At 38.2% G+C, this 21,386-nt stretch overlaps 1 protein-coding gene and 1 long non-coding RNA gene across 7 annotated transcripts in view; one reads left to right on the top strand and one right to left on the bottom strand.

The window, feature by feature from the left end:
* Nucleotides 1-7,535, bottom strand: part of LOC137223768 (uncharacterized) — a 198,501-nt gene extending 190,966 nt beyond the window's left edge. For all 4 annotated transcript variants that reach the window (XR_010943057.1, XR_010943055.1, XR_010943056.1 and 1 more), the window contains exon 1: nucleotides 7,375-7,535. This is a non-coding gene — a long non-coding RNA (uncharacterized lncRNA). The remainder of the gene's footprint in view (nucleotides 1-7,374) is intronic.
* Nucleotides 7,536-7,549: 14 nt separating this feature from the next.
* Nucleotides 7,550-21,386, top strand: part of UBA6 (ubiquitin like modifier activating enzyme 6) — an 80,097-nt gene continuing 66,260 nt past the window's right edge. For 2 of the 3 annotated variants that reach the window (XM_067736176.1, XM_067736177.1), the window contains exons 1-2: nucleotides 7,550-7,709; nucleotides 11,733-11,795. In XM_067736176.1, the coding sequence (XP_067592277.1) occupies nucleotides 7,639-7,709; nucleotides 11,733-11,795 (134 nt within the window). In that variant the 5' untranslated portion in view covers nucleotides 7,550-7,638. The remainder of the gene's footprint in view (nucleotides 7,710-11,732; nucleotides 11,796-21,386) is intronic. The other variant, XM_067736178.1, reaches the window with a different exon arrangement.

The raw sequence follows: 21,386 nt of genomic DNA, 5'->3' as shown, positions 1-21,386 counted from the left end.
TGCTTTAAGCTAGAAGAATGAGAAACCCAATTAAAAATGGCTTAAACAAAAATAAACTATTTCACATATCAAGCATTCCAGAGCTTAGCTGACTCAGAGTTCCGGGAAATTTAGGATTTTGGCATATGCACTATATGAGTTTTCTGATCTCAGGCTTGTCCATTTTGGCCAGGAAAAACCTGAAACGGCTGCAGGAGGCATCTCCTCACAGAGTAAGTCCAAAGACACAAAAGGGAATATTTCCATGATGTGTCTATTCTTATCAATAGGGAGAATCTTCTTCAGAAACCCATCCATAGGACTACCTCTCACTTATTATCCTGAACCGCCTAACATGTCAATGCCTAAACCAGTCAACTCTAAGGAGATTGGGATTTTGACTATTTTAGTCCAATCATAACTCAGTATCTAGGGTTAGGGAGAAATCTAGCCTCCCATGAAGCTCATGGCAGCCTTATGTCTGAACAAAATTGATATTCTGTTAACAAGAAAGAAGATAGATCTCTTACCAAGAAAGAAGGAGTGTGATGTCTGTCAACCTGTCTTTCAGCAATTTAAATGACTAAAAAGAAGCTGTGATTAGATGTCATCAATGACCATAATTTATGTTCAGTAGAAGTATTAAAAGTGATGGGAGCATCTCCCATTTTGAAGCAATCACCAGATCTATCCACGAAACTTGGTGGTAGGCAAATCTATTTCTTGCCTATTCCTTTCATCCAGAATTGCCCAACATTTGGAACTAAACATGAAATCTCACCAGCAGAGGGCTGAGGATTCATGCAGGTAATTTGCTGTTGTTGCCATTGTTACTTAATATTATCTTAATTGATAATAAAGAATCTTTAGAGTATGTTTATTCTAAACTTGTCATTTTACTAATTATTAAAACAGATATCTCTCTTCCTACGTTATTGGAGATGATAACCTGGACTCAGTATCTATTCCCTCACCTTTGCTTCCTGTTTCTACCACCCTGCATTAAAGCATCCTTAATCACATTGGTGAGGTTAGTGTCCAGAATAGAAACAGCTGCTGGGAACTCTATTTCCTGGAATATAAAATCCAGCGTCCCACCCAAAGCCCAGTGATAAGAGGATTGTGAGAGATGACTCTTTCAATACCTTCTTCAGTGAGAATAGTGTTATCTAGTATGTCCCCACAAGAATGTTTATAGACCTACAACGAATTGTAAGTGATGAAGGTCTCTCTAGAATGCCGTCACTGGCAAAGATGTTGCAAATAGCTGTGCCTCTAGGCACTACACCATTGAAAAGGAAATCAGTGACCTAGTGTTGAACAGGATTCAGAAGCTAGCTGACCTGAGTGTAGGTTCAGGCTTTCTTGGATTTCTGCTGGTTGGCTGTAAAGTCAGTTTCTATTTCTCATTCCTGCTGATAGTTGATTATAGGAACAGTTCTCCATTTACCCAGCTTCCTAGTTTTTCTTAGCTGTATCTGAAGTCTTCAACTTCATCTACTCTGGAGTATTACGATTGTGATTTTATATGAGATAATGGGGCTGCCTATATTTGAGTAGAAACCTTAATTACAAGCACTCAGTATACAATAACCTTAACCATATTATCAACAGTATTGTATTCTCCATCACTGCTTCCCTCAGATTTTATGATGCCTTGCACATTTATGTGACAGAATTCCGTACTAACTTTTTCTCTATCTCCATACCTACCTCCCTCTGTCCACATATATCCCAGTTATCTTTGCTAGAAAAGCCAATCACAAACATTTTCTGTACCCAAAATTACTAATTCTTTTTCTGTTACCTTGCAATGGTAAATATAAGGCATGTCTAAAGGCAGGATCCAGAGTATAACATGACATCAGAGCCAAGAGGAATGGAACCGCAAATAAACTAAGCAACAGAAACAAAAGACTAACACAAAGATCCGTGCAGTCCAGAACGCAGTAAGGAAAGCCGTACTGAAAGGAGGTTTAGAGGTAGCCCAAAGAATGAGTTAGAGGAAGCAAGTTAGAGCAGCGCAAAATTTGGTCCTAGGTCTAGCAGCGCACAGATCACCAGGGAACTTGTCAGAAATGCAAATTCTCAGCCCCTACCCAAGCATACTGAAGCATAAATGCTAGTGGGGGTCCAACAAGCTGCTTTAATAGGCAGGCCAGGAGATTCTGGTGTGTGCTGAAGTTTGATGCCTCCAGGCTAGAGGTGCTGGCTGCCAAACCAAAGATGAGAAAACAAGCTGAAGATGAGAAGGGAGATGATCTGAACGTCGTTTCAGTCAAGAAAAAAGATGTGAAATTGGATAGTATAGTTTGAGTCTATGGTGAACAGTGACTGTGGCTGAATTCATCTTTGGAGTAGGGCTCTGAGCATCCTCTTTCATAAAGGGGTTGAGGTGCCTTTATCATCCAATTAGGGCACATCCAGATGCATTTACAGCATATTGCCTAGAAAGACACAAAAACATGAAGTCCCACTTAGGGATTTTCAGGTTTGTCATCTGTTTTCTACCAATATTTGAAGAAGGTTAAACTTAGGAGCATGATTTATTATATTTTATCTCTAGTCACTGTTGCATAATCAGTTAAATCAAACAATAAAGTGCCTTGAAAAATATATTTCAATCGTTAATCTAAAATGACTTGTCTTTTTATTGCTCTATGGGCAATTTTTAAAAAATATTTCAGGAAAATGGGATATGCATATATCCTAATTCATAGACCACTTATGATGATAATTATTCACATTTTGAAAAGGTTTATTTCCTTCGCAAAGGAATTCCCTCTAGGTTCTTCTAAATAGTCTGTAATAATCAGCTTCAAGCCAGTTCAAATGTTATCGCAACATCTTTGGACAAAGAAGCCTGCTTCAAAACTCAGGAGGTTGGCTGCTTTCCAACCATGTTCATGAAGGCCTGACCTCAGGACGTAGTACTTCCTATTCTTTATGACAGTCACGGAACAGGTATTCCAATTGTTGGGATCTGGGTATAATATACTAGAGAAATACTCAACGAGGGATGAAGCTAGTCATGGCTCTGTACCTGTAATGATGTGAATTTATCCAAGACATTTAAACTCTTTACCTCTTTGACTCATCCTCTATAAAGCAATAGGGTTGTATACTGAGGTGACTGCTAAATATCCTTTCTGTGCTAATAGTGAATAACTTAGGAGAATGAAGTGAAAAATGCATGTAAATAGTCTGTGTAATTATAAAACACAATATAGATGTTGTTTATTATCTTTATAATTTATGATGTGAACTATTTAATTTGCAGAAATCCAATTTGTACATAAAATTTCAGGAAGATATTCATTACAATGTACACTTACATGATGATCAAGACAGGGCAATTCTAAATGTATTGTGGTATCCTGGATTGGATCCATACAGAAAAAAGAACATTAGTGAAAAACTGGTGAAATCCAGATAAAATATGTAGCTAGTTAATAGTATTGAACCAGTATTAATTTCTTAGTTTTGACAAATGGACCACGGTTATGTAAGATGTTATCGTTAGAGGAAGCTGAGTGAAGTATATACAGAAATTGTTTTACCTTTGCAAATTTTCTGTAAATCTAAAATTACCCAAAATAAAGATTTTAAAATAAAATTATTGTACCATGCCTTGAGAATGTAACTATGCATTCATACATACATACACACATATAAACACATGCAGCACAGAGACAACAGAAATGAAGGAAATCACAGAAATCAAGCCACCATATTTTTCAGCACTACACCAAAGCAACAAAAAAGGAGCTCTCTGACGTTAGAAAAGTTTTCCTGAAACCTGTGAGAAAGTAAAAATGAGCTTGGACTAAGAAAGTAAAAATCTGCTTTGCCATTCATCAGGTATAGATAATAAACACAGATAAAGCCAGCTGTAAAGTTAACAGAAAATAGTATTTCTCCCAAGAACATGCTGTAGTGTCACCAAAAAAACCCACTATGAGTAACTGCTGCTTTTTTTACTCACAGAGAACTCTTTTCTCTAAAATCATAGATTGTCAAAAAACTTGCTCTTTGAAATCTTTCATTAAGATTGAAATATCCCATTCTTGGCTAGATGATCTGAGTTATGTGATAGAGAAAGAGCCTCTACTTCCAGAACTTCAGAAAAGGGGTTTATGGACACATTCCTCACCTACTTCGACTCTGTAGCTACCAAAAAAACAGGGTCCATGTTACAGTCCAGACCTAAGGTAGGCCCCCTTACATACATCCTTCCTTTCTTTTGAGTCTATCAAAATACTACTTCGTTTTATTTCTCCTAAATTCTACACTTCCCCAAATTCCTATAATAAACCTACCTTTTCCTTTGATGAGGCATCCCATGGTGGGCTCCATGGAATGTGGCCTCCCTCCTTGCAATGAGCCAGAAACCTGACATTCTTGGAATACAGTTTTGTTTCAGATGGATGTAGTCTTATTGGACTAGGAAGCCTGCCTCATACTAAAAGTTAAAGAACAGTAATTTCACATAAAACTGGGCTGCCCAAAAATATCAAGTTCAAATACTATACAAAATTATTATCATAAAAGGGAGAATAGGGCTTCCCTGGTGGCGCAGTGGTTGAGAGTCCGCCTGCCGATGCAGGGGACACGGGTTCGTGCCCCGGTCTGGGAAGATCCCACATGCCGCGGAGCGGCTGGGCCCGTGAGCCATGGCCGCTGAGCCTGCGCGTCTGGAGCCTGTGCTCCGCAACGGGAGGGGCCACAACAGTGAGAGGCTCGCGTACGGCAAAAAAAAAAAAAAAAAGAGAGAGAGAGAATAAGGAGTATAACATCATCATTACAGATAATGAAAGCATGCCCCAAAGATGTGTCACAAACTAGATCAAAACCTAAAGTTACTATTTTTAAACTAGCTAAATGACATAAAGAAAATGATACAAGGTATGAAAGAACAAAATGATTCAGAATTAGAAAAACACAATTCTATGGAGGGAATCCTTTCACACTGTATACATATATCAGATCATCACATTGCACACTTTAAATATCTTACAATTTTATTTGTCAATTATATCTTGAAAAAGCTGGGAAGAAAATAGAAAAACTCAAAAGTTAAGGTGACAGAACTCAGGAGAATTAGTAATAAAGAATTAATTACACACAACAGGTTATGATTTTCCGTAAAGAACCTGAACCAATCCTTAGGTCAATGTTTTTCTCATCATTTTCGTTGTCTGATGCTCATTCTCTAGTAATTCTCCAGGAAGGGCTCATGAAAATGATAGTCTCATCAAATACTGATATCATATCAAGTGTTGATAGTAGTTTATACCCTTTGCACGTGAGAGTTAGTTTTGCTGGATATAAAATCCTTAGTGCATTCTTTGTCCCTTGAGTACCCAAAATATGTTGTTCCACTTTCTTCTGACAAAAGTTTCACTGTGAAAAGTCTAGTGATATTCCAATTTTCTTCCCCATTTTGCAAATGTAAGAATACATTTAAATCTGGGTATCTGTTATATTGTTTGTTTGAAATAATTCACACTATACTTCACCAAATCATGACATCAGTTTTAAGAACACCATTATTTTCTGTACTGATAAAAAAGAAAAAAAATACATTGCAATTTCAAGGAAGTTAAAATGTGGAAAAATGTGGGTCTTAGATAATATTCAGTATATTCATTTTCTATTGCTGTATAACAACTTACTGTAAACATAGTGGCTTAAAACAACACAAATTTATTAGCTCACAGTTCTAAGGTCATAATTGTGGGCCCATCACAGCTGGGTTCTCTGCCCAGGGCCTCACAAAGTTGAAATCAAGGTACCAGCAGACCTGTTGTGATCTGGAACTTGGGGTTTTCTTCCAAGGTCATGTAGGTGTTGACCAAATTTAGTTCCTTGCAGCTGTAGGCCAAGGTCCCCTTCTCCTTATTGGCTGGAAGCTGGAGGCCACTGTAAGCCCCTAGAGGCCATTCCCATTCCTTTCTATGTGCCCCCTTCCCTTTTCGAAGCCAGCAATGGAGATTTTCCCTCCCATCAAATTCCTCCTCACACTCTGAATCTCCTTCTCCAGGAAAAGACCAGTCTCTTTTAAAGGTAGAGGGGCAATTTACAAATAAACAAACATACACCAGAAGGTGACAAATCTCAAAAAAGAAAAATTTTAAAGTGTACACTTGATTTTCCCTCAGTCTAGAATGCTCTTCTGCTAGATATTCACAGGACTCACATCACTTAGGTTTTTAGCTCAAATGTCACTTCTTCAAAGAGGCCACCTTTGACTACTATGTCTAAAATTGTCTCTGTCCTCCTCCCCAAGTCTCTTTTCTTCACCTTATAAAGTTTTCTTCATAGTATTTACTTTCTAATGTTATTTTTCATTTATTTTCCATTTTTTTGCCTTCCCACAATGAGACTGATGAAATCAGGGATCACTGTATCGCTATCACCTAATCATCGTCTAGTCATTAGGCCCTAATGTTTAACAGACATTCAATAAATATTTAAGAAGGAAAGAAACAGGGAAAAGAAATTAGGAGAGAAACTGGTGTTATTTGCGGAGCGAACTTTTCAAAGATATTTATATCTATTAATTTTAGAATAAAGAGAGAAGACGGGATTAGTCCAGTCCTAGAGCAGAACCTTGAAAGAATGGGACACAGACCAAGTTCATTTTCATGATTATGTAGAAAAGGTACACAACTTGATTGAGAGATCTGAATGATGGCATAGGTGAGCAATATGAAGTTTCCAGGTATTTGGAGATGTGCAAGTTGAAAAGAGAATAGAGGCACAAAGGATAATGCCCTTTTGCCTGGACCCTCTCTCCACACCAGAATGGGAAGAAATTCTAAGTAAAAATATCATACATTACAGATGATATAAATACATAGTGTCAAAGTATTTGTCAGTTTTTAAAATCCTACAGACATTTCTCCAAACATACACTTATTTAGAATGAAAGATAAATCGTAATATTATTGAGTCACACTAATTCTTGTTGTTTTCCAAGAAAAGTGAAAGGGGAGTCAATGGAAAGGGAATTAGATGAGAGGTCCTTACACATATGTTCAGGTACTTAATCTGGCAAGTCACACCAACCGTAAATTTCTGTCCCTCACAAATTGAAGGGGGCAACCTGGATGACATATGCCATTCATAGCTCATAAAATCACGATTCTATCAAATTTGTGACAGTGCTTGACACGTAGTAGACGTCCAAAATTATTTGTTAAACGTGTAACGTCTTAAAATGGAATCCCAGACTGGAAATCCGGAGCTACTTATTACTAGCCTTTGGGGTTTTTAAAAGTATAAAATGAAAGGGTTTCTTCTTCCTGCTATAAAACTCTTAAGGATTTTGCTACGCAATCCTATCACTTCGCTGGCCACTGGAATCCTCTGTGTTTGGTAGGTGACTCGTACCTTCAGTGTTTTGGTTCGGTTTACATCTGCCAGACGCCAGCCGCAACATTCCATTCCCTGCAATCACCTGCAGCAAAACCCACTCCACGACCACACCCAAACCGGAAGCCAGGACGCCTCTGGGCTTGACGGGAAGGCGCCGCCGGGCTGCGCGCTCCCCCAGACCCGCCCCCTCCGGTGACGTCATCGCCCGCCCCTTGACCTCACGGTCCTGCCCCCTTCCCTGCCTCCCAATATCCAGCAGCGGCTGCGTCTCAGGAGGCGATGGAGGGCTCTCAGCCGGTGGCCGCACGTCAGGGGGAAGAGGCGTCCTGCTCCTCCTGGGGGGCCGGCAGGTGAGAGGACGTGTGTGGGCGCGAAGAAGCAAGGCGTGGCGGGCAGGACCCAGAGCCCGGCTTTCTGCTTCTCCCCCTAAGGCGGGCAGGGAGTGTGCGAGAGGCCGCGGGGCTGGCCAGAGCCGGCCCTGGGCGGCTAGGGGAGCGCGCGGTGTGGGTGTGGCGGCGTGGGCTCCGGCCTCTGCGACTGCCGGCTTCGTTGAGGAAAAAGCCCACTTATCGCCCCTTTCAGCGCTTTCTCAGTTCCGGTTGGGGTTTGCCATTCTTCCTTCCTCCCAGTCACCGGACGTGGAGGGGAGGGAGGGGCTCCGGCGGGGAGTTCTGGTCCGAGTCGCTCGGTGTGAGCTTCCCAGACCTGGTGCCGGACACCTTCCCTCCTTTCGATAAAGTGAAAGCTAAGCTCTGCTGTGCGCTGTCCTCCGCTGAGATCCTCTGAAAACTATTACCAGAGGGAACTTGGTAATAATGAATCAGTGGTAGTCAGGACACTCTGAGGCCTCTGTTGACTGCACTTTAAAAAGAAAGAAAGAAAAAGAAATCCAGGAAAAAAACACGAGTTACCCATTCTTATTTCCCAGTTGGTGTTGAGGTTCACGTCTTTTCCATTCTGGCAAAAATAGAGGGGAAATGTGCGTGTAGTTCCTGTTTCAATCATTTCGTAATTAATAAAGCGGATAGTTACATTCTGCCCACTACCAGAATACAATATGCCAAAGATAAAAGTGGTGCAGATTTGATTTTGAGCTAATGTGAGTGTTCACAAACCTGTAGCATTTTCACCAGCTTCAGACTGAAGGGATGCTTTTTGGTACCATGGTATTGCCTGCCATTGCCAGCATTGCCGAATTTACTTGGGAGATATTATGTAATACAAACAAAACCTTCCCTTATTTAAAGCATTTTTGATCGCCATGTAGACCTTATCATAAGAATGATTTTTGAAATATTCCAGTAAGGCAGAACTTTATGAAAAGTAGGTGCCAGTTGTATTGTTAAGTGACAGAACTGGTTAGAATGTAATGCTCTACTCATGTTTACTTAAGAGCTTTACCCACTAGACTATTGCCCTCCATGCAAGGAAGATAGCTAGTGAAAGTATACCAGGGATAAGAAAGCTGTAATAAAAATTTTTGTTACAGTGCCAGGGTATATTGTGTATTTGTGTGTTTTTATTAGCTAGAAGCTGATATCACTTGATCATCTAATCAATATTTGATAACAGAAATAGTCACATTTTGATATTATATTTTCAAATACTTTGGCTTGTATAGCAACACCAGGCCTAGAAAATAAGTTTCCAAAACTGGATTTTGTGCTATCACGTTGTTTTTAGAATCCTGTGATTGATAATTAGAGCTTCCCAAAACCTAGAATGGATCACACTTTTGCCAAGATGATATTGATCTTAGCTGTCACCGTGGCTCAGGCCCAAATGTCCCAGCTGGTTCCCTCTGGCCAGGAACTATTTCTGTTTCCCAGTGTTTACCTATTATCATTTTTCTTTCTGTGCCATGCTGTGAAAAAATTGGAGTGAACTGCGGTAAATGATACATCACTTTGTGTCTTGTTACACTAGTATGTTTAACCTTTTTTTAATTTTTAAAATTCATTTAACATATTTTTTTTTTTAGTGCTTTCTTCATGCCTACTGTGAGAGGCAATAGGCAGTATAATGTGGTTGTCAGGAGCTAGACTGATTAGATTCAGGGCTCTGCCATTTACCTGCTCTGTGACCATGGGCATATTATTTAAGTTAATCTCTGTCAGTCTCAGGTTTTTTCCTCTGTTCAATGGAGACAGTAATAGTGTCTATCTCATAAAATTGTTGAAAGGGTTAACTGAGTTAGTACATCTAAAGCACTTAAAGCAGTGTGTGACACATATTTGCTCTTGTTATTAAATGTCAGGTACTGTTTTAGGGATTTGGAATATAGTAGTGAATTCCTAATGGATCATATATTCTATAGGGGAAGGCAGATGATAGTTAATGATAATGAAAAAAATACATAATTAATGATTTGAAGAAAATACAGCAGGTTAACAAGTTAGGGAGCCACTTCGTTGATTGTGTTACTAAACCAAACTTGGTCTGCTTCCCCAATGCACACCAAAGCCAATCTCCTGGCACCAGGTAATGGTGAAGAAAAGTACAGTTTATTGCAGGGCCAAGCAAAGAGAATGGGCAGCTCATGCTCAGAAGACAGAAACTCCCCATTGGCTTTCAGGGAAGGGTTTTTAAAGACAGTCTGAGGGAGAGGGTTGTGGGGTGTGTGATCCATGCTCAGTTCTCTGATTGCTTGATGGTGAGGTAACAGGGTAATGTTTTTGGAAGCTCAATCATCAATCTTCTGGTTCCAGCTGATCAGCAGTTCAGCACACAGTTAACTTCGTCCACCTGGTGGGAGTTCTAGCATCTGCAAGACAACGAAAGGTCCTTGACTTTGTTTTATGGCTAAACTGTTATTACTTTGACTGCTTTCCTTTGTTTCTACATTTTCTCATCACTTTGATTAAATTTGCTCTTTGGAACTCGGGGAAAGCCTAGGAGGCTAAAACTTTTGTACAAACAAGCGGGGAGGGGATATCTGTCCCAGGGAAGGCCCCACAGGGTCCTGCTCAGTTTCAATGGGGTGATCTCAAATGGTCTGTGATGTTTGTGAAGCAATATTTTAATAGAGGCGTAAATGGTAAGAGTCAGTTTTTCAGAGATCTGAAGGAAGAACATTTGAAGCAAAGGGAATAGCGAGTATAAAAACACTGAAGTGATAGCAAGCCTGGCTTTTTGAGAACCATCAAGTAGGCCAGTGTAGTTGAAGATAGTGAGCAAGAGGGAGAGGTGTGGGCGTTGAGGTTGGACAGGTAACTGGGAGACATACATAAAGGCCCTATTATGTATGCTAAGGTGTTTGAATTTTGTTCTAATGGTAAAGAAAACTTACTGAAGGATAATTCTAAGTTAGGGAGTAATGTCTGACTACATTCTAAACGTTTTAGCCTGTTAGATGGAAAATTAATTAAAGGGAAGGGCAATAGAAATAGAATAGTTTAGGAGGCCTTTGAAGTAGTTCAGATGAGATATGATGATGGTTTGGCCTGAGATTGTATTGACTGAAATGGTGAGAAGTGATCAGATGTGAGATCCCTTTTGAAGGTAAAACTAACAGCGCTCACAGATAGAGAAAATAAGGGAACAAGTAAAGATCCTTAGATTTTTGGCCAGAGCATGTGAGTAAATGGTGGCATCATTTGCTTGGTGGTCCCAAGTGAGTTGGGAAAGACTGGGGAAGAATAGATTAAGCAAGGGAAATTGAATTCTATTTGAGGCTTGTTATTTTTTTTTTTGTTTTTTGTGGGATTTTTTTTTGTGGTACACAGGCCTCTCACTGTTGTGGCCTCTCCCATTGCGGAGCACAGGCTCCAGACGCGCAGGCTCCGCGGCCATGGCTCATGGGCCTAGCTGCTCCGCGGCATGTGGGATCTTCCCGGACCGGGACACGAACCCGTGTCCCCTGCATCAGCAGGCGGACTCTCAACCACTGCGCCACCAGGGAAGCCCGAGGCTTGTTATGTTTGTGATACCAGTTAGACATCAGAATAGAGATATTGTTCTGGCAGATGCATAAAATCTGGAGGGCAGAGGAAAGGTCAAACATGTAGAAATAAGCTTAGATATCATTATATGGTAAATTCCGAGTGTGTATATTATAGAAGGTTTATGGGGCACTCATAAAATTGCTAAAATATAGATCCATCAGAATATATGTAGCATTGATAAACAACACGTGAGAATAAAGCAACCATGGGCTCTAATTTTATAATACAGGGTAGGCAGTCAGTGAATTTAATCTTGATCTATTTTTAAAATCTAAATAAAGTGGTAAATAATAAAATATATATCTGGTTTGTAAAACCTGTTTTAGTAACTAGTGAATCTGATCCCATGTATAATTGAATATGAGTATTACAGAATATGAGTATTGAATAGCCATACTGGCCCTTATAAGTTATGTTTTCTTTTTTCAGTGTGAATACAAATTTGCCCAATATGCCAACAGAATCTGTGGAGATTGATGATGCATTATACAGGTAAGAACATTATGGAAACTGAAACATTTTCCCCATTCATTGTTCTCCAGTAACGGAGTAGTTTTATTCAAAGACACCACTAGGCCTATGCAGAATTTTGTAATATATATTCTAAGAGTTCGACTCAAGTTAAAAATTCAGGTTTCTTTTTTTGTTTTTTTTTGTTTTTTTTTTTACTATAGGCTGAAAGCTTGAATAATATTTAAATCTTGGTTGTGTTAGGTTTAGGTGATATGACTAAAAATGATTTTGCTATCCACTACAAAATATACCTCTTGTTTCTGGACAGGAGTACATATTTATGTTCTTGATAGTGCAGGAGTCTCATGAAAGACAGTTCATTTCACTTTAGTTAGTTATACAGTAGCATCTAGAGACCATGTTAACTTCAGTGTGATCTCATTAACAACATTGCATGTTTGCACTGTATAGACAGTGGAGAAGTATTTTGTGATTGAAGAGCTGTGATTTGAATGGAATTTAGTGGGACTTTTTTTACCATATTTTTTCATGAAATAAAAATACTTTTTTCAAAATTAAAGAAAAATTAAAAACACATAAATTGCTGTCATTTCTAGTAGATACTTTGAGATGTTTGCATGAAAGATAGTATACTCTCAGTTTAAAAGTTTTTAGATTTCCTCTATAACTAATCATGAAAAAATAAATTTTATGTAGGTAAATTTGGAACAATAGGCTCATCATATATTTTGGATTTCTTTCTATATTTTTTTATGTGGGATGCAGAGTCAATTTTGAGCAGTTTAGGAGGAGCTGATACATACCACCTGGTATGTTGATTTCAAGTCACATTTTGCGCTATACCTTGGAAGAAGAGATAAAGACTAACTTGTTTTGCTTACGTGAAAACTGTTTCACCATGTGGTCTCCTGACTATGATTATACTTCCGAAGTCATCTTAAATTTGGACTCTTCATCTGTAATTACGATGTTCTTAATGTCCTTCTGATCATATTCTTAGGAAAACAAATGGCAGCTCCTTGAGATAACATTGGCTAATTTTTTTCATTATTTGTTACCGTCCTTGTGAAACATTTTTATATCCCTCCAATCCTATAATGACTGATTAATGAACATAATTTTCAGTAAACCAGAGATTAAATTTTCCATTTGAAAAGCTAGGTAAGTAGGCTTACAGTTCACTTGTAGTCAGTTTGCTGGACTGAAAGTAATAGGATACAGCAATTTAGGTATCATATATAGCAGTTCATATATGATCAGGTATTGCTGGATCATAAGGTAGTTCTATTTTTAATTTTTTAAGGAACCTCCATACTGTTTTCCATTGCATCTGGACCATTTTACATTCCCACCAACAGTGCACAAGAATTCCAGTTTCTCCACATTCTCACCAACACTTGTTATTTTCTCGGGTTTTATTTTTGTTTTATTATAGCCATCCTTACAGGTGTGAGGTGCTGTCTCGTTGTGTTTTTGCATTTCCCTGATGATATGTGATGTTGAGCACCTTTTCATATTCTTGTTCGCCATTTGTGTGTTGTTGTTGGAGAAATGTCTAGTCCTTGCCCATTTTTTAATTAGGTTATAGGCAGGGTGGGGGGGGGTTGCTATTCAGTTGTAGTTTCTTATATATTTTAGACATTAAACCCCTTATCAGACACCTGGTTTGCAAATATTTTCTCGCATTCCATAGTTTGCATTTTCATTTTGCTGATTGTTTGCTTCACTATGCAGAAGATTTTGAGTCTGTGGTAGTCTCACTTGTATGTTTTTGCTTTTATTGCTGTGCTTTTGGTGTCATATCCAGGAAATCCTTGCCAAAACCAATGCTGAGAAGTTTCCCTCCTATGTTTTCTTCTAGAAGTTTTATAGTTTCAGGTCTTTTGTCTAAGTTTTTAATCCATTTTGAGTTGATTTTGTGGATGGTATAAGGTAGAGGTCTAAATTCTAATCTTTTCATCTTTTGTTTTGGAAATCCAGTTTTCCCAATGCTATTTGTTAGTCCAAACCTACCTTTTCCTCTGAGTACACTGGCCATACTAGACTACTTCTTACCATAGTTTATGCATTTACACCTGTTGTCTTTTCTTTTTTCTTTTTAGTTTATTTTTGGCTGGGTTGGGTCTTCATTGCTGCGCAAGGGCTTTCTCTAGTTGCGGTGAGTGGGGGCTACTCTTATTGCAGTGCGTAGGCGTCTTATTGCGGTGGCTTCTCTTGTTGTGGAAAACGGGCTCTAGGCACACATGCTTCAGTAGTTGTGGCGCATGGGCCCAGTTGCTCCGCAGCATGTGGGATCTTCCTGGACCAGGGCTTGAACCCGTGCCCCTACATTGGCAAGCAGATTCCCAACCACTGCACCACCAGGGAAGTCCCCAAGGTCAATACTTTAAATACTATTTATTTATTCCTAAATATTGTCATTGAAATTTGTTTAATATTTACTAGGTATACAAGTTTTTCCCAGATATGAATAATTGAATCTCAGGTTATAATTATTTGTAAACATTTAGGCTTTCCTACGAAACTGAAACTCTGTAAAATCTACAAATCTTGAATGTTAACTAAGTCTGATATTTGTACATATATTTAGGTAGGAAATATTTTTAGGACAGTTTCAATACCTACTTTAACAAAGTGGTTTGCTAAATATATTTCACTTTTTTCTTACTACTCAATCTTAAATTACCTCATAGTTACTGATCAACTAAACCTGAAATTATTCTCAGAATCTAAAGATTTCTTTTTTGGGGTGGGGGAGCACTTCTAACAGCATTCTGGGCCCCATCTCTATTTAATTTTGCATCTTTATTGCCAGCAAATTGCTGGGTGAGTTAGACAGCTAGTTAGACTTGAGCCAGTTCTGTAGATCTGCCCATTTCTTTTCCTCTGAAGATATGCGTGAGCCTGCTAATCCCAAGATTTATCTAAAGAAATGAATGAGTCCTAATTTAGGACTAAAGCCTTGGTTTTCTAACTCTGCTTTTACCAAAGAATTCTCTGTTGGAGGTAATTAAAACTAATTCAGATAGTGATACTTTGCTGTCTCTTTTTTTATGTTCCTTGCCTATAGGTTCCTGTGTAAAGATCACTATATGAACAAGGCGTGAATATCAGAGCAGCACCAGGGCATTCTTAGCTTTCTGGATTAATACAGTCATAATAGTATCAAAGCTGTGTGTGTTCTAGTGTAATACTAGAGGAAACTTCTCTGGCTTTTGAGATAACAGTTTTTCTGGATTTGCTTCTACTCCTCTTGACTTCTTTCTGAGATTTTTCTTAGTCTGCTCTTGCTTTGCCTGCACCATGAATGCCAGGTTCCAACTTGAGGATTTTTCTCTCAGTTCATACTCTAGTTCACATCCATTTCCATGATTTTAGCTTTCTGTCTATATTTGAGTCCCTTTCCGCAGCTTTCTTCTTCCAAGTTCAAGACCTTTGTTTTTAAATGCACACAGGATGCTGTTTTCTTGTTTGTTTGTTTTGGCTGTGTTGGGTCTTAGTTGAGGCACGCGGGATCTTTTCATGACGGCACGCACTCTGCTCAGGTTTCTCTCTAGTTGTGATGTGCAAGTTTTCTCTCTCTAGTTGTGGCACACAGGCTCCAGGGCACATGGGCTCTGTAGATTGCAGCACATGGCCTCTCTCGTCGAGGTGAGCAAGCTCAATAGTTGTGGCATGTGGGCTTAGTTGCCCCGTGGCATGTGGGATCTTAGTTCCCCGACCAGGGATTGAACCCGCATCCCCTGCATTGGAAGGCAGATTCTTTACCACTGGACCACCAGGGAAGTCCACAAGGTGCTTTAAAGGTAAACCAGGCAGATGTTCAGCAAATAACTACCTTTTTTTTAATTGACATATAGTTGATTTACAATGTTGTGTTAGAATATCTACTTCTTAGAGAAACACTATGGTACAGTGAAATGAACATGGTCTCTGGATTTAGAGGATAATGTTCACATCCAATCCTGACATTTATATGAACCAAAACTAGTTATTTAATCTTTCTACTTCTCATGTGTAAATAAGAATAACATCTCTTAAAAATAATATCTAAGTCTTAAAGTGTTCACGCAAAAACTTAATATAAAATTTTCAGCCTTAAGTAGCACTCAACACCATTGGAATCCTTTTCCTTCCCTCTTCCCATTCTCAAGCTTAATTAAATGGTGCCACACCCACTCAGTAACCTAAGCTAGAAACCTTGGTGTCATCTTAGGTTATTCCCTGTTTGTCATCTTCCAAATTAACTTTTTTAAATCCTTTATTTTTAAACAACTCTTAATTCCAACTCTTTCATTTTTCTCTCCCTGCATTTGGAATCTCTCAATTGAGCTATTATAATATTCTTTTATGTGTTCTCTTTAAAACTATTCTTGTCTCTAATCCATCTTTCATAAGTTATTCAAAGTTGTATTTTTGGCACTTACCTTGGAGTCCATGGCTTCTTGGCTTAAAATCCTTAAATGATTCCCTATAATCTACACTGATGAGGCCAAACTGTACAATACACATTTAAGCCCTTTTATGGATACAGCATAACAGTAGCTGACAGTTTGAACTTAGGTATTAGATATGAATTTGAATCATTCTCCATCATTTATTAGTGTATGATCTTAGGTTACTTAACCTTTAAGTCCAATCATTTCTTTCATTTATTCATTAAATATTTAATGAGAAAATGTGCACAAATTGCAAATAAATCATGAAGAATAGTACTGTACCTATGAATTCAGTAGCTTCTAATTTACCATGAGTTATGGCCATATCTTTCTTTTTAGACTCCATGTCACTTCTCACCACTTTACACTCTGACATCCTATTCTTTAGCCTTGTTCAAAATTTATGTATATATTGTCAGGGTCTAGGATTTGATTTTGCCCTATTTACAAGCTAAAAGCTAGCCTATTATTCTTTAGTGGATGCTAACATAAGGTGTGAAACATCTGGGTCAGAGACAGAGGATTTCATTACTTATAGCAAACAGCATGGGCATCAGCCTGCCCACTGTTATCAGTGGGCATAATTTGTGTGACTTAAATTTTTTTAAAGCTTTTTAGTGCAGAATATGGTTTATCTTGATCAATGTTCTGTGTGCATTTGGAAAAAATGTGTATTCTGTTATTTATTGGATTGTCCTATCAATGTCAATTAGGTCAAATCGATTAATAGTGTTGTTCAGCTCTTCTGTATCATTACTGATTTTCTGTCATTCTTTATATCAGTTACTGAGAGAGCGGTGTTGTCCATAATTTCCTGTTTGTATATTTCTTATTTCAGTTCTACCAGTTTTTGCTTCACATAGGTTGAAGCTCTGTTATTAGTGCATAAACATTTAGAATTGTTATGTCCTCTTGATGTATTGACCATTTTATCATTATGAAATGGCCCTCTGTATCCCGGTGATTTTCTTTGCTCTGAAATCTGTTTATCTGATATTAAAAGTCTGCTTTTCTCTTGCTTATTGGTAGCATATCTTTTTCCACCCTTTGACTTTCATTTGTGTATTCAAATTGGGCTCCTTATAGACAGAATATAGTCGGATTTTTCTTTTTATTCAATCTGACAGTCTTTTTTTTAAATTAATTAATTAGGCCGCATTGGGTCTTAGTTGTGGCGCGCAGGCTCTTCCTTGCAGCGTGCGGGCTTCTTTATTTGTGGCGCACAGTCTTCTCTCTAGTTGTGGCACACGGGCTTCAGAGCGCAAAGGCTCAGTAGTTGTGGCACGAGGGTTTAGTTGCCCCGCAGCTTGTAGGATCTTAGTTCCCTGACCAGGGATCAAACCCGCGTCCCCTGCATTGAAAGGTGTTTTCTTCACCACTGGACCACCAGGGAAGTCCCTGACAGTTTGTCTTTTAATGGAGTGTTTACACCATTTAAATTTAATGTGGAATATTGATACTGTTTTTGCTGTTTGTTTTCTAATTGCCTAATCTGTTACTGGTGTTCCTTTTTTTCTCTCTCTTCTTTTTTTTTGTTGAATAATTGAGTATTTTAATTATATTTTATCTCCTTTAATTGGCATGTTACTCTACAGGTGTCCCTCACTACCCTTGGGGGATTGGTTCCAGGAGCCTCCATGTACACCAAAATCCATGGATGCTCAAGCCTCTTACATCAAGTGATGTAGTACAATGAGTGCAGTTGGCCCTCCATATCCTCAGATGTGAATATGGAGGGCTGACTGTATATTTATTGAAAAAAATCCACGTATAAGTGGACCCACACAGTTCAAACCTGTGTTGTTCAAGAGTCAACTGTACTTCTTTCTTTTGCCTTTTTTAGTGATTACTTTATGGTTTATAGTGTACATCTTTAATGTGTCACAGTGTATGTTCAAATCTTATTCTGTCACTTCCTGTATGACATAAGAAGGTTACAACAGTGTACTTCTGTTTTTCCTGTTCCAGGATTTGAGTTATTGTTGTCTTAACATTTTACTTCTACATATGTTATAAACTCACAGTACGTTATTGGTTTTGGCTTAAGCAGTCAATTATCATTAAAAGAGATTTTAAAAGTAAAGAAAAGGGGGTTTTGTATTTATCCATAGATTTGTCATTTCTGATATTCTCTATTCCTTTGTGTAAACTAAGATTTCCATCTGGTATCATTTTCCTTCTGCCTGAGGATTTGCTATAACATTTCTTATAGTGAAGGTCTGCCAGCAATGAATTCTTTCACCTTTTGTATGTCCAATGAAGTCTTTACTTCCTTTTTTTGAAATTGAGTATAGAATTTTAGGTTGACAGTGTCTTCCTTTCAGTGTTATAAAAATGTTGTGCCGCTGCCATCTGATTTGTACTGCTTTCCTGGGAGAAAGTTGTCATTTGTACCTTTCCTCTGCATGATCTGTTTTCTCTGATTTTTTTAATATTTCCTCATCATCCCCAGTTTTAAACAATTATGATATGCCTTGGTATAGTTTTCTTTATATATCTTGTTCTTTGTTTGTATCATGGTCTGTGAGTTTATTGTGTTCCTGGAAAAATTTTAACTGTTTAGTTCTTCAGTTTTGTTTTTCTCTCCCCCTTTCTCTAGTCTCTTTCAGGGACCTCAGTTTCACATATATTAGACCAAGTGAAGTTGTCCTGCAGCTCATTTAAGGTCTGGGTTTGGGGGTTTGTTTGGTTTTTTTCCCCAGTCTTTTTTGTTTTCATCTCTGTGTTTCAATTTGTAAAGTCTATTGCCATGTCTTCAGGTTCACTTCTGCAGTGTCGAATCTGTTGTTAATTCCATTCAGAGTATTTTTTATCTTAGATTTTATAGTTTTCATCTCTAAAAGTTTTGCTGCTTCTTGAGCATATGAATTATATTTTTAATTATTTTAATGTCTGTTTACACATTCTATCATCTGTCATTTCTAAATGTGTTCTATTGTTGATTTTTCTGTTCACTGTAAGTTGTATTTTCTTGCTCTTTTGCATATCTGTAATTTTTTAGTGTATGTCAGACATTATGAATTTTACATTTTTGGTTGCTGGATAACCTTGAATTCCTTTAAATATTCTTGAGCTTTTTCAGGGACACAGTTAAATTACTTGAAAACAATTTTATTTTCTCAAGGCTTACTTACTTTTAAGCTTTGTTAGGTGAGATGAGAGGAGACTCAATTCTGAGGCTACTTTTCCCCCAGTATTGATGTAATATTCTTTGGAGTATTCTATCCAGTGCTCTCTGTATTATAAGGTTTTCCATTTGGCTGGAGAGGAACATAAACTCTTTCTGACCCTTTTTAAAAACAGTGATTGTTTCACTTGCACTTGTCACCTGGTTCTTTCCCCAGCTTGAGGTTGTTTCCTCATCGTAACTTAGCTGAAGACTCAAGGAGAACCCTCTACAGGTGTCTGGTGTTCTCTCTGTGCATCTTTCTGCTCACAAATTCTAGCCTTGAATTCACAGCTCGCTCTCTTCAATTCAACAAGGAGACCACCAGCCTCTTCTTGGGTTTCCCTTCCTGCTCTGTCTCCTGGAAACTCTCCAGGCTAGGCAATCATAAAACTCACCTCATTTATTTTTCTCCTCTGAGATTACTGTCCTCAGTTACCTATTTTCCAGCGTCTCAAATCTGTTGTTTCATTTATATTGTCCAGTTTTCAATTGTTTAAGGCAGAAAGAGGATAAATCTGGTCCCTGTTACTTAACCAAGGCCAGAAGTGGAAGTCTTAGGTACATACTATATATCTCTTACCTGCCATTCTTTTTCATGCTTTTCTTTTTCCTAGCATAGAATGCTTTTCCTTCTTTGATTAATTTAACTCCTCTTAAGTCTTCAGATTTCAACTTGGAGGAACCTCATTTGTGAAGCTTTCCATGACCTCCACTGATAGAGATAATCACTTTCTCTTCTGTATTTCAGGTTCCCTTAGTTTCTGGTACTTCTGTATATAGTACTTAATAATGGATTATTTGATTATTTATCTCCCCCAATAACATGTCGCAGGCATCCTCCTAGGTATTTTATATATTTTATTTTAAATAATTTAATCCTCACAGTACCTCATGAGGTTGTTGCTATCTTGATCCCCACACAGTGCCAGTGCCTGCCTTGAAATAGATATTTTAATAAATTTATGAATGCCTGAAGATAATTGAAGTACATCCAGAAGATAGTGATTAGAGTGTTGAGGGGGACTCAAAATGATGCCATGTTTGGAGTTGTTTAAGGAACTGGAGATGTTTAGCCTGGAGAAACCTGGAGGAACCTGAATACCATCTTCAAATGTTTGGAGGGCTGTCACATAGAAGAGGGATTACACAAGTTCCCTATGGCCCCAAGGAGGTAAAATTAGGACTAGTGGTGAAAACTACAGGGAGATATTGTACCTTCATTAAAGGGAGAATCTTTAATAAATAGGGCTCTTTAAAAGTAGAGTAGTTAGCCTTGGAAATTTCCTTTTTACTGGGTACATTCACTGATATGTTGCACGTCTATTTAATACAGTCAGCTGTAATGTATCAATGCTGGGCTTGAAGTTACACTCTCAGCTCTTTAAATCCCATCCGGTAAGATTTAAGGGTCAATTGCAGAGTACCTGCCATTGCCTAGCACAAACTAGGCACTTACTTAGTACCCTTACCCTTGGTGGCCAGCACTGAAAAGGCAGGTAATTTAATCAACTGTTGAGAATTTGTCTGAGGTTATGTGATTCTTTGAAAACCTTGGCTCATATATCTTAATTTTATTCTTTTGTCTGGATGTTCTTTGTCATTTATAACCACGTTTGTGTCATGGCTATTCATTATTTACCTAAGTAGTCTTAAAAATAATTGATGAAGACAAGTGTGAGATGAAAAACATTTTTCTAATGTAGTTTTTGTGACTGTGAACGTAGAAAAAAGAATTCAAGCCCTCTGCTTAGTAGAGCATAAAAGTGTTGTTCTTGTGTGCCAGTTCATTTCTTTCATTAATTTAGCAAATTGGTTTTGTGTGTCTGTTATGCTCCAGGCCCTGTTAGTCAATGGGGATACAGTAGTAAATAAGGCAGGCCCTGACTTAAGGAATCTACATCTCCTAGGCAAAATAGACAAATAGTGAAAATGCACTGTGTTAATTGTTATAATAGATTGAATGTAGGGTGTTATGGATGTACACAGAAGATGATCTAACAC

This window comes from Pseudorca crassidens, chromosome 4 (assembly GCF_039906515.1).
Source record: "Pseudorca crassidens isolate mPseCra1 chromosome 4, mPseCra1.hap1, whole genome shotgun sequence".
In the NCBI taxonomy this organism is placed as follows: domain Eukaryota; kingdom Metazoa; phylum Chordata; class Mammalia; order Artiodactyla; family Delphinidae; genus Pseudorca; species Pseudorca crassidens.
Note: the sequence above shows the minus strand (reverse complement) of the source record. Positions and strands in the feature narration are given on the sequence as shown.